The sequence below is a fragment of the Uloborus diversus genome, chromosome 1, assembly GCF_026930045.1.
Source record: "Uloborus diversus isolate 005 chromosome 1, Udiv.v.3.1, whole genome shotgun sequence".
NCBI classification, from domain to species: Eukaryota; Metazoa; Arthropoda; class Arachnida; order Araneae; family Uloboridae; genus Uloborus; species Uloborus diversus.
In genome coordinates, this window is record NC_072731.1 from 125,181,693 (window position 1) to 125,194,943 (window position 13,251).

General features: G+C 33.6%; 1 protein-coding gene across 1 annotated transcript in view; it reads left to right on the forward strand.

Annotated features, from left to right (window-relative positions):
* LOC129234780 (uncharacterized) overlaps positions 1–13,251 on the forward strand; it is a 34,311-nt gene that overhangs the window by 15,675 nt on the left and 5,385 nt on the right. Inside the window, exon 2 of the mRNA XM_054868743.1 lies at positions 6,222–6,476. Coding sequence (XP_054724718.1) covers positions 6,222–6,476 — 255 coding nt within the window. The remainder of the gene's footprint in view (positions 1–6,221; positions 6,477–13,251) is intronic.

Genomic DNA, 13,251 nt, shown 5'->3' on the forward strand with positions numbered 1-13,251 from the left:
GGATTGTAGAAACGATAGTAAATTTTTAGCTCGATCAGAAGCAAAATTAACGTTAAAATATGCGGTTAAAATTAAAGGAATTGTATAATAATCTTCATTAACTAAAGCAGAACCTTGTGTATAATTTAAAAGCTGTTTATGAATAAATTGAATAATACTTGAAACACTTTTATTTGGATATATATATATATATATATATATATATATATATATATATATATATATATATATATATATATATATATATATATATATATATATATATATATATATGTTGGCAATAATAATTTGTTTTTTTTTACTTCATTGAGACATTCCACTATACACATTTCACCAATATCGTTTTGTGTAGCCGTATTAAAGCTTGTAGCATTATTAAACATGTAATCCTATATTTGGAGTGAAAATATTTATGCAATCAAGATCATTCTGATGAACTGCTACGCCTCCTGCTCTTATATTTTGACGCTTTAATTGCACAATACGTTTAAAAGATGGAATAATTTTAGTATCATCATTCTTGCCCCCTCCCCTGCAAAAATCACCAGCTACCCTAACTGCACACTTAATTGGATTCCCCCCCCCCCAAATAACTAACTTTTTAACGAGTGATAGTTTTTAAAGTTAAAATTCAGTTTAGATTTTACTCTGTGATGCACAAATTAGTTGTTTGTTTATTATTTTTTGTTTTCTCGGCAGTCCCCCAAACCCTGCGTTGCGGAGTTCTGCGAGGATGAAGTTCGTTTAAAATATGTGCACCTTATCACAGTTCAAAACCCTAAATGAGGCGAAATATTTTTTGTATAACTAATCGCGAAAATTTTTTGTTTTTAAAATAAATTTAAAGACTAAATGCTGTTTTGAATATATATTGTTTACAATGTTATTGGTATTATATTGTATAGTTAAACTCACCTTTCGTTAGGAGATTGCGTTATGTTGCGACGATCTATTATTGCGACGATCTTCTATTAGTTTTCATTACTTTTTACTTCCTTTTACAAACTAGTATGTTGTGGCCATCACGAAACTTTCTTCTATATTTTTCCTTTTTCTGATCCCTCCCCATGCTTGACGAGGAAGCAATATTCCTAACAAAAACAAAATTACACATGCAAAAATTTGACGACCGTCCCAATTCTGAATTATTGTAAAAACAAAACAAAGAGCGAAAATTGAAAGTTACTTTAAAAGCCTTACTTGAATTAATTACAAATATTTTATTTATTAACAAACATAAGATGGCAACAGTTAAAAATTTTAAATTATTGAGGATAATATTTCCGATCATTTCCATACAATTAAAATCACGAGAAATACGCAGACGACAATCTATTACGATTTATCTTTCTTATTGTTGCATTAATAAAACTATTTTTATTCGCAAAAAAAAAAAAAAAAAAATCAACACCTCTTGGAGCGATTGGAGTCAAAATTGAACCAAAGCCTGTTTACGTATGGATTCACATATATTCCAAATTTCAACCAGAAACGTAGCATTACTTCTTGAGATAGGGCACTCACAATGGAAAAAAAAGAACGGGAGATTGCGCTATCCCCTTTTTAGCTGTTGACACCAAAATAAAATCAGCTCTTATAACCACTAAGGGCTACTTGTCAAAAATTTTGTTTGATTCCGTTCGTTATTTCTTGAGATACAGCAGTCACAATTGACGACAAAAAACGTTCTATAACTCAACCCCCGTTTGAGCTATTGATACCAAAATTGAATCAGCACCTGCTCCTGTTAGGGGCAACATATGGGACCCAAATTTTGTTTGATTCCGCCAGTTACTTCCTGAGGAATAGCAAGCACGCGTAACTCAAAAAACGTCCCATTGCTCCACCCCCCCTTGGAGGAATTCGCGCCAAAAACCAATGGGCACAAGTTCACATAGGGGCACATATGTGTACCAAACTTCGTTCAATTTCATGCGGTAGTTTTTGCTGTAGAGCGGCCACAAAAAACTGGTCACACACAGACGTTGACACACACATACACACACACACACACACACACATACACACACACAGACAGACATTTTCCAAAAATAGTCGAAATGGACTCAGCACACCTCAAAACGTTCGAATCCGTCAAAATTCGAAATTCGAAAATTTGCACGAATCCAATACTTTCTTCTATATATTAGATATAGAAGAAAGTAAAAAGGAAGTATTGTATTCGCGAAAGAATTTTCACTCTCAAAAATCGGCCTTAATTTCCATTTTTCTCGCCCCCGAATGAGTATTGATTTTTTTTTTCAACCCGACCACACGTGGATACATGCCTAAGAACGTATAGACACCTGAAGAAATCCATTTGGACGATTCCCCGAGTTAATTACAACGAGTTTTCTCGTAACGTCCGTATGTACGTTTGTATGTGTGTATTGCGTTATGTTGCGACGATCATTCATCTTCTGTTAGTTTCATTACTTTTTACTTCCTTTTACAAAAAAGGAAGTATTGTATTCGCGAAAAAAAATTCACTCAAAAATCGGCCTTAATTTCCATTTTGCTCGCCCCCGAATGAATACTGATTTTTTTTTTCAACCCGACCACATGTGGATGCATGCCTAAAAAACGTATAGTTACTTGAAGAATCCATTTGGACGATCCCCGAGTTAATTACAACGAGTTTTCTCGTGACGTCCGTATGTACGTATGTATGTGCGTATGTGTGTATGTATCTCGCATAACATAAGAACGGTATGTCCTAGAAAGTTGAAATTTGGCACATAGAATCCAAATGGGGTGTAGTTGTGCACCTTTTCTCTTTTGGTTGCTATTTCGAGTGTTCCAAAGGGGGTCTTTCACACCTTTTTGGGGTAAAATCATTGTTAATTTCATCGTAAACTCAAGCGGTGCTATAAGTTGGCAAACACTTGGCAATATATCACCAAGCTTTTGGTCGCCAAGTTTTGTCGCCAACTTGGCGTTTATTTTATTTTTTTAATCTGGTTTCCATTTGGCCACATTTAGAGAGTTAACCATTGAATCACATTAAAACTGCCAATATTGGGAAAAATTGTCTGTATGAAACGTTTTCTTTGCTTCGGTTCGCAACAAACTTGGAATGAAAGTATTTAAAGTGTTTTTTTGCTCACTTCCGAGGCACTATTATCTTTAAATTGGAGTAAAAGGAAGTCATGTGATGCACACATTAGCTCGTTTTACTATCACTTAACGCTTAAAGCTGACTCAAAGAGTAAAAAAACAAAATTTCAGCTACCATGCGCGCCTTTGTCGAATGCGCGAACGAAAGGAATGCCGGACGAGAGCTGCGCCGTTACGCGCGTTATGTCACAAATCGGTTTACCCTCCCTTAAGAAGTTATCACTCAAAAAATATCCTAATATGGCCTTCCGCAATAAATGGGACTATTCAACACAAAAAGAATTTTTCAATTCGAACCAGTAGTTTCTTGAGATTAGCGCGTTCAAACAAACTAACTCTTCAGCTTTATATTATTAGGTAATTATTAAGAAAAATTAGACAATGTTACGTATAATATTTTTTTACGAGCCATTTTTAGCATCGTTTAGGATTTTCCTCTGAAAAGTTCTCTGGAGATTTGCCTCATGGCTGACTCGAACCTACACCCACTAGATCGCAAAGCTCACACTTTCAGGTCAAGCCACCATGGCTACTCATATTCTGCGTTCCAATCATTTTATATTATAATGTAAATTTTCCCGTTTTCATAAAATTGTTTATTGCTGCTCCACTCCTATTAGATATAGCGTGATGTTATATAGCCTTCCACAATTCATTGAGGATTCAACAGAAAAAGAATATTTCAATTCGAACCAGTAGTTCCCGAGATTAGCGCGTTCAAACAAACAAACTCTACTGCTTTATATTGTTAGTATAGATAGATTATGTTTAATTATCTGAACGGAGCAAAACTTTAAAAAAAAAAAAAAAAAGAAAGAACACCCTTCAATTAAGGTTTTGCAGCAGCAAGGGGCGCTTCCGAAAAATTGATTTTTAGATCGTAGGTCTATTTTTCGTCATTAACCGGCCCGGTAAGCTTTAATATGAGGGGGAATTTCTTCAAGAAAGAAAATAAAACTCTCATACCGACAGAAAAATAATCCACAGAAATAATAGATAAGATATTGAAAAGACGTGTTTTTATTTTTGAAAATTTATACATTGTTTTTTTTTTTTTTTTTTTTGCTATCGCAGGCTGCTTGAACTGTTATGGCTTAGATGGCAGCACGTGTTTATTAGTACATTTCACAGCACGGTCAAATACCAAATCAGTTGAACTAAGTTCATTTTTTAAGCGTAGTTTTTCGAATGTAGTGAAAATGTGACTGGCTATTTGTTTTTTCCGAAAGAGAAAAAAAAAATATTATTTTACCCATCGAGTGTTTTGTAATTTTAATGTTTTGCTTCGCATTCTTATAAATATTCATAGGTTAACTAAATGAAAAGCGTAATTTCAATTTGGGGTATTAGTTATTTTATTTGTGCAAGGGGTCAAAAACTGCCATCAGAAGAATCTACATTTTAATATGCGATTTTCTTTTTCTGAGCAAACATTATTCTATTGTAGTCTGAAATCTTAAACCTGATACTGATATTTTCGCTTATTATGCTTTAGTTTTCTGATCGGAGTCCTAAGTTTCAAAAACAGAAGATGAAAAAAAAATCCTTACAATTAAGAAACAATTTAGCTACAGGTTGCATCAAGTTTTCATAACAGCAAGGAGCGTTCCAATCTCGTTTATTTTATTTCCTGACTTGTGTTATTTATTGTATTTTAAGTGTTCATGTAATCACACTCCTTCTTCTGCTTACCAGTCGAACACTCTGCCGATCGAGCCATTCAGCTTAGTCAGTCACAGCGCAAGTTAAACTAATAAAATTAACCAAAAACCTCTGCCCGGTGCTTTGAAACGGGTTCTTTTAACAAAAAAAAGTTTTTAGAACGTGGGTGTATCTTTCGTCATTAACCTGCACGATAAGCTTTAAAATGAGGGGTAAATCAAAGAAATCGATCAAGAAATAAGAAAGATCTCGCGTAGAAACAAAAAACAAGCTTCAGAAATAATATATAAGGATTATTGGATAATTTATAAGAAAAATATGACAATGATAAGTATATATATTGTTTTATTTTTACAAACCATTTTTAGCAACGTTTAGGGTTTTCTCCGAAAAGTGCGCTCGAGATTTGCCTCATGGCTGACTCGAACCTACACCCACTGGATCGCGATGCTGTTCACGATGCCCGCGTCTTCAGGTCGAGCCACCGTGGCTACGCATATCCTGCGTTCCTAGCATTCTACATTATAATTAAATTTACCCCGTTACGCACTTTACGTCACAAATCGGTTTACCCTCACATAAGAAGTTATCGCCTTAAAAAGGTGTGTACCACAGTCGGAGAGCATGAGCATAGATGCTTAGCTAATTAAATACCCAAAATAAGAGAAAAGAAATCTGTCGAATTTATGTTACTAATAAGGGCTTGTTTTCTTTTTAAGAACATTAAGAAATAAATGTCATATGAATTTATGAATATACTACAATTTCTGGATGCGGTTGGGAATTAGGGGCCTATACGTGCTCAGTGCTCTGCGTCTTGGAGTCGTGTGCTGATACGGTCGAAGCTATTCCATCGGCAGACAAAACAATTAGACAAATCAATGCACAATACCGTAAAGGGAAGGATTAAACACTGATTTGCCGTCCGGTAGTCTTGTTTCGACCACTCCCCTGAATCGTAGAATAAGTAGTGACACGTCTGCCATCTTGGGGCTAAACGATACTTTCTTTCTATGCTATGGTGAGAAGAAGCGTGTTTAGCTTCTTGATTGTGGTTTCTTATAAACTCCATGTTAATTTACAATCAAGAAGTAAAAGCAAAACGCGTTACATATTTATAGCAGACATTAGAAGAAAGCGGCGTTTAGCCCCAAAATGGCAGACGTGTCGCTACTTACAATATGCTTTGGTTTCGAGCCCACCAGCACACTGCCCGTCGTCTGAATCAAAAATGCTGATCGAAAGGCTGTCTTTAGGGTCTTGCCAACCGGTGAACCCTTTCTATAGTACCCATGACTGGAATGTCAAGTGCCAAATGTACCTTAATATTCGCTACTTATCTCTTGAAACGGTTCTGGGGACTTGCGGTGCCAGCAAACGGAAGTTATGGCATGATTAACGAATGAAAATCTGCATTTGTCGTATCTCAATCTTCCTTTCAGCTTCGACCAGTATTCTTCTGCCGGCCTCCTGAGGAGCCGGCTGCCCGTTTTCACAGCCGCGGTAAGCGCCATGGCAAGAAAAAGATCTCTTTGATGTACCTCCTGAAGGTCATCTGCTCGAGCCAGGAGACATGTCTGGACTGGCTGAAGAATAAGGGACTCCTTCCTAGAGTCATGTTCTGTCCCAACTGCTGCCGCAAGATGAAGTTTGAAGTCAGCGAAGACGCCTTGGACGGGTACATCTGGGAGTGCAAGGTGAGAATGTGTCAGACCCCGAAGTGGTTTTTTGGAGGGAAAAAGTAGGAAATAAGGAATCAAAAATTTTAAAAGTAGGAAAAGTAGGAAAAAAATTACTTAAAAAAGTAGGAAAAAATAATAAGAGATAGGACTACACACACACGTCAAGAGGAAACAAATTTAGAGTAAATTTTATTTCTAATGTAAAATAAACTAATAGTATTTTTGATTTAAAACTGTCCCAAAAATAAACCAACAGTACTTTTGAAGTATCAAAGGAATTTAATGTAAGACCGAGCCGCAATAACAAAACGAAAGAAACAAGCTGACAATCACCAGTATGAAAAACAAACTGGTGGAAACAAAGATATAAATTACAAAAATATGAAAAAAAATCCAAACAAAGAAACACCTTTCAACAATACAGTTAAAAAATTTTTAATGGTTAAAGAATAAAATGCAATATAGCAATCGCAAAAAAAAGTAATAATAATAATAATAAAATTTATATTTTGGTACAGGGGCATTCCAAGGTATTTTTGACATTATGTAGAGTCCGTAACGTGACCTTTTTTTGCCATAACTTTTTAATTTACCGTTTGATTTGCAAATTATTTTAATTTGAGCTGGCGTGTTGGTAGGAAAAGATCAAAATAAAATAATATGCTAATCAAACAGTAAATTAAAAAGTTATGGCAAAAAAGGTCACGTTACGGACTCTACATAAATGTCAAAAATACCTTGGAATGACCCTACAATAAAACCATTTTTTTTAAAGATTTTGTTTTGTCATTAACGAAAACATTCCTTCGAGAGCATCCATTTATCATTTGAAAATACTAACACTTTCAGCTCCTGTTGTCATAAACTATGATACAAAAAGCAAAGCAAATATTAAATTAGTTTTAGTTAAAGATAATCAGCAGCTGAGATGCATTTTTGCATAAGCAGGGGCAGATGTTTGAATTTGAAAAAAAAAAAAAAGGAAATAGACTGAAAGTGCAGAACTAAAATAATTTTACTCTTAAATATGGGACAAAAAATCCATCCATCCATCCATCCACTATAATATTAAAATCTGTTCGCGTCTGTCTGTCTGTCTGTCTGAAGATCTATCTTCTCGAGAACCGCTACGAATCGAAAGTCAAACGAGATACCGATCAATTCGAAATTTTCCAAAGAAAACAATAGGACCAATTTCGCAATTGTGCGACTTTAATTAGCGAAGATATTAATTAAAACGTTAATTAACATAACGTTATTCAGGAATTTTTATTTCTTTCCTGTTGCCATTTTGCATATGGGTGAGCAAGTAAAGTTCTAATAATTCTTTTAAAAGAGATTTTTTTGGCTGCTGTCCAAATCTTAAAACAACGTTTCCATCTAGAATTTCATTTTAAATTAGTTTAAAATTGGTTGCCCTATTCGGACATAGCTTTTATTTTATCGTCTTTTTTTTTATTTTTTAAATTCAACGTTCTTAACTCTTTTCACATATGAAAGTTGTTTCTTTAGCTATGTTTATTGATTGTAGTGTAAGTTTATCATTCACCGACCTCATATTTTGATACATTTAGGATGTGTGACTAATTATGTTTATTTTGTTGGACTTTTTTCCGTCACATGGGTGAGTTTTCGAATTGTAATATCTCTTTTTCCTTCCTGTTGAAACACAGTTTGTAACGTTAAAAGAACATGTTAAATTAAGATTGTTTGGATTTCTTTAAGCGAAACAGAGTTGAACAAAAATTATTGTTTTAAGGATTTTAACTAAAGCTAAATTGGAATCTGATGACTTGGTATTAAATTTATGCTTATTGGTATTTATTTAGTCTTGGTGCTTCAGTTTCACGTAATCAACCAAAAAGTGTGTGTCATTTTATGTAAAAAGCTGATTGTAATTGTAGATAAATTAGTCTATCAGATGTAATTCATTTTAACGTGAGTACAGATTATAGTTGATAATGCATATATTTTCTTCTTTTGTGCTTATTGAAAATACTCTTAACTTGTATCATTGATAACTATGATTAACGTTAAAGAGATTTCTGCCAAAAATATGCTCTACTGGTGTTTTGCAAACCTTGCATTACGCGTATTTATTTATTCCTTAGCGCTTTAGAAACTGATGTCAGAGTAATACAAAAACATCAATTGGACATCTCTTTCATTTTTTAAGTAGCCCGTGCAACGCCGGGCACGCAGCTATCCACTATAATATTAAAATCTGTTCGCGTCTGTCTGTCTGTCTGTCTGAAGATCTATCTTCTCGAGAACCGCTACGAATCGAAAGTCAAACGAGATACCGATCAATTCGAAATTTTCCAAAGAAAACAATAGGACCAATTTCGCAATTGTGCGACTTTAATTAGCGAAGATATTAATTAAAACGTTAATTAACATAACGTTATTCAGGAATTTTTATTTCTTTCCTGTTGCCATTTTGCATATGGGTGAGCAAGTAAAATTCTAATAATTCTTTTAAAAGAGATTTTTTTGGCTGCTGTCCAAATCTTAAAACAACGTTTCCATCTAGAATTTCATTTTAAATTAGTTTAAAATTGGTTGCCCTATTCGGACATAGCTTTTATTTTATCGTCTTTTTTTTTATTTTTTAAATTCAACGTTCTTAACTCTTTTCACATATGAAAGTTGTTTCTTTAGCTATGTTTATTGATTGTAGTGTAAGTTTATCATTCACCGACCTCATATTTTGATACATTTAGGATGTGTGACTAATTATGTTTATTTTGTTGGACTTTTTTCCGTCACATGGGTGAGTTTTCGAATTGTAATATCTCTTTTTCCTTCCTGTTGAAACACAGTTTGTAACTTTAAAAGAACATGTTAAATTAAGATTGTTTGGATTTCTTTAAGCGAAACAGAGTTGAACAAAAATTATTGTTTTAAGGATTTTAACTAAAGCTAAATTGGAATCTGATGACTTGGTATTAAATTTATGCTTATTGGTATTTATTTAGTCTTGGTGCTTCAGTTTCACGTAATCAACCAAAAAGTGTGTGTCATTTTATGTAAAAAGCTGATTGTAATTGTAGATAAATTAGTCTATCAGATGTAATTCATTTTAACGTGAGTACAGATTATAGTTGATAATGCATATATTTTCTTCTTTTGTGCTTATTGAAAATACTCTTAACTTGTATCATTGATAACTATGATTAACGTTAAAGAGATTTCTGCCAAAAATATGCTCTACTGGTGTTTTGCAAACCTTGCATTACGCGTATTTATTTATTCCTTAGCGCTTTAGAAACTGATGTCAGAGTAATACAAAAACATCAATTGGACATCTCTTTCATTTTTTAAGTAGCCCGTGCAACGCCGGGCACGCAGCTAGTTTATAATAAAATAATAAAACTAAATAAATCACGAAATAAGTAAACTGAAGAGCTTGTATTGTTATGTATTTTTAGCATTCAACATAAATTTTTGTTTCAGGCACGTCGTTTATGAGGGTCAATGCATTCAATTTCTCCACCTCCCTGGATTTGGAAAATTTAATGCTTAACTATACAACAGTTTGTGCGGTTTTTGTTGTTTTAAGATAAAATTTTTATTCACAGTATACATCCTTCGCTAGTCACCCCCGAGGGGAAAAATCAAAACGATTGGCCAGTTTTAAGTTTAATCAAGCAATAAAAACGAATATTGTTTTATTGGTCTGATGATTTTTACCCACTTCTTATTCCAACATTTTTGTCACGAAAAAAAAAACATGATGGTAAACATAACATTTTTATCAAAGACAAAAATCAGTTTTTAATGTTTCTCTGTGCATAAAAGGGAAGGTATGTAGTTTCTCTCAATCCTCACCGTACAACAAAAATAATCAATCAGAAATTGTTTACGAAATTGAGAGTGAGGGGTAGCACCTGGCATCAAATGCCTGCATATATCTCTTTCTCCCCCCTCCCTTTGATAAGGCGCCCTGGGCACAATAACTTAAAGTAGATACGCTGCATCGGTATAATTGCCGCACCCAGAAAAGAATAAGAGTCTGTCAAAAAAATTTTAAAGAAAATGTGCAGAATGCCGCATTGCCATAAACGCATCAGCACATAAAAATGATGAGCAACACCTCGATATTTATGATAAATCAGAGTAGAAAATACCCATCAAAAAGAAAAAAAAAATCAGTACATATTTGCTTGTGGTTCTTTCCCCTAACTTTTAAAAAAGTGAAGAAATATAAACGGAATCTCTTATTTAAATTGATTTCCGATTTTTCTCCAAAAATCGGGAACCAAAAACGGAAACGTTTTGCTCATCTAGGTTTTGCAGTGTTTTTTTTTTTTTTTTTTTTTTTTTTTTTGCAAATACTCTTTACAAAGGAAAAACAAATTAAATGTTATAGATTTTATAATCATGTTTACGATTTAGAATAAGCAATAATCATATTTATATATGAAAAAAGTTAGTTTTCTCAATTATTTTTGAAGTGGTTAGTTTTTGCGAATTTCTGTTAACTGTAGCTTTTAATTTGTACTAACATCAATAAAGTAGGTACCGTGTACAGGTTTTTCATTTTTTGCTTCCTTACATTCCTTTTAAGGTTTTACATTGCCTTTCTGTTTAAATAGAACTCCATTTCACTTGTAATCAACTATACAAAAAATTATCGAATAGGAAATTTTCGGCTTTTCCCGCACTTTTTGAAGTTGGCCGTTTACTTTAATTAAAGTTTTTAATTGACTGGTAAATAATGTATATTTGCATCAGAATGTGCCAGTATCTATTTCTTTATTGTTTCGTTAAAACAGTAGGACTGAAGTCGGGGAGATTAAAAGAAAAGTCGATCATAAACGCCGCAACGGCAAAAAAGTCACTAACGAAAATTTAACTTTAAACACTCTAACACCGCGGCGTTCCTTCCAGAAATTACTGCAGTCAGACAATGAAAAGCTCAGGATCCGCTTGTTTCTTTTGCTTTTTAAAATTGAAACATGCAGAAAATTATAGATGCGGCAATGTAAAAATAAGAATTAATGCACAATTAGAAGTGCTATACTAAAGAAAGAAAACGTAGGGGAAAAAAAGGAAAAATTAGGAAAATAAGGAGAGAGCTCGAAAAAGTAGGAAAAATAGGAACTCTTTGGTGTCTGATGTGTTGTGTATGAAAAATGTTAGGAGCAATTGTAATTATCACTCATTACACAGTTGCGCCATTAACTGATACGGAAGACAGCGGTACTCACCTGGAGGGGGGGGGGGGGTCATGGCGCAGACTGCACCATTGAAATTTTTAAGAGGAGTTGTTTTGAGGGGTATTTTTTACTTTTTTTTGGAAGGGGGTTTTTTGGGGGGGGAGGGGGATTCGCGATATTTAGGGGGTGCGCTTTTGCTCTTAGAGGGTGAGCACCCCTGCGGACGATCCTGTTCACTTTGAACTAAGGCAAAATAGCCAGCGTTATACAGACTAAAGTTAAAAGCACGCTAATGAGGTTGATCAAAATGCAAATGGCCACGCAATTCCACGTCAAATCGCCTAAATTAAATAGTCGGCCGCGCCGTCATGTCTCCGATTTTTTCCATTATTTTTTTTACGAATAGATATCTATAAGAAAAGCCCAAATTATTTTTTTAGATTTTTTGAATAAAAATTACGTTTTGGAGAATTTTTTCAAAAATTCGATTTTTGATCATTTTTATTTCGTTTTGGCATGAATTCAGAAAATTTCTCTAATTTCATGATTTTTCAACCAATTAAGCTGAATTTGGTATCAATTTCAAGCTAATATTTTTCTCTTTGAGTGAACGACAGAAAGTATTCTATGAACAGTTGGGTGTTGCCACTCTTTATCTAAAGACAGTTTTTATGTGTTTTCAATTGGGATTTAAATAAGTTATCTATCTCCGGAGTACCTACTACGATCTGCATCAAATTTTTTTGTAGCATATTTAAATCATTCTCTTGCTATGTAAAATAAAGTAGAAGGGTGTTTTTTGTTGTTTTGAAATAAAAGAATAACGTTTGTTTTGCAGAAAATACAAGTTTTCTATTACTGTAAATCCCTTTTTAAGCTAAAAAAGGCCAAAGACTTTTCAGAACAATTAATACTGGACTCTCAAAGGATTTGTATCAATAGTTAATCACTAAAAAGTTGTTTACTTTTGAAAAGAATTGTGCGAAAACCTCCGTTTCAGGCTTCGCAAAAATAAATTAATTTAAAAAAAAAAATGTTTTGATTGAAAGTGTACTAAATATTAAGAAAAATAATTTGAAGAATAATATAAAAATATTTTAAATGGAATTATTTTGCTTTTTTTCTTGACATTAAACAGACCCCGAAGAGTTCCTATTTTTCCTACTTTTTCCTACTTTTCAGATATCTCTCCTTATTTTCCTACTTTTTCCTTTTCTTTTCCTACTTTTTCTTTCTTTAGTATAGAACTTTAATTGTGCATTGATTCTTATTTTTACAATGCTGCACCGATAATTTTCTGCATGTTTCAATTTTGAAAAGCAAAAGAAGCAAGCAGATCCTGAGCTTTTCATTGACTGACTACATTAATTTCTGGAAAGAACAAGAACGCTGCGGCGTTTGCGTGTTTAAAAGTTATTTTTTCGTAAGTAACTTTTTTGCCGTTGCGGCGTTTACGATCGACTTTTCTTTTTATCGCCCCGACTTCAGCCTACTGTTTTAACGTAACTTAAAAAAAGATACTAGCACATTCTGATGCAATTACATATTATTTACCCGTCAATTACAAGCTTTAGTTAAAGCAAATGGCCGACTGTTAAAAAAGTTCGGGAAAAGCCGAATTTCCTAAT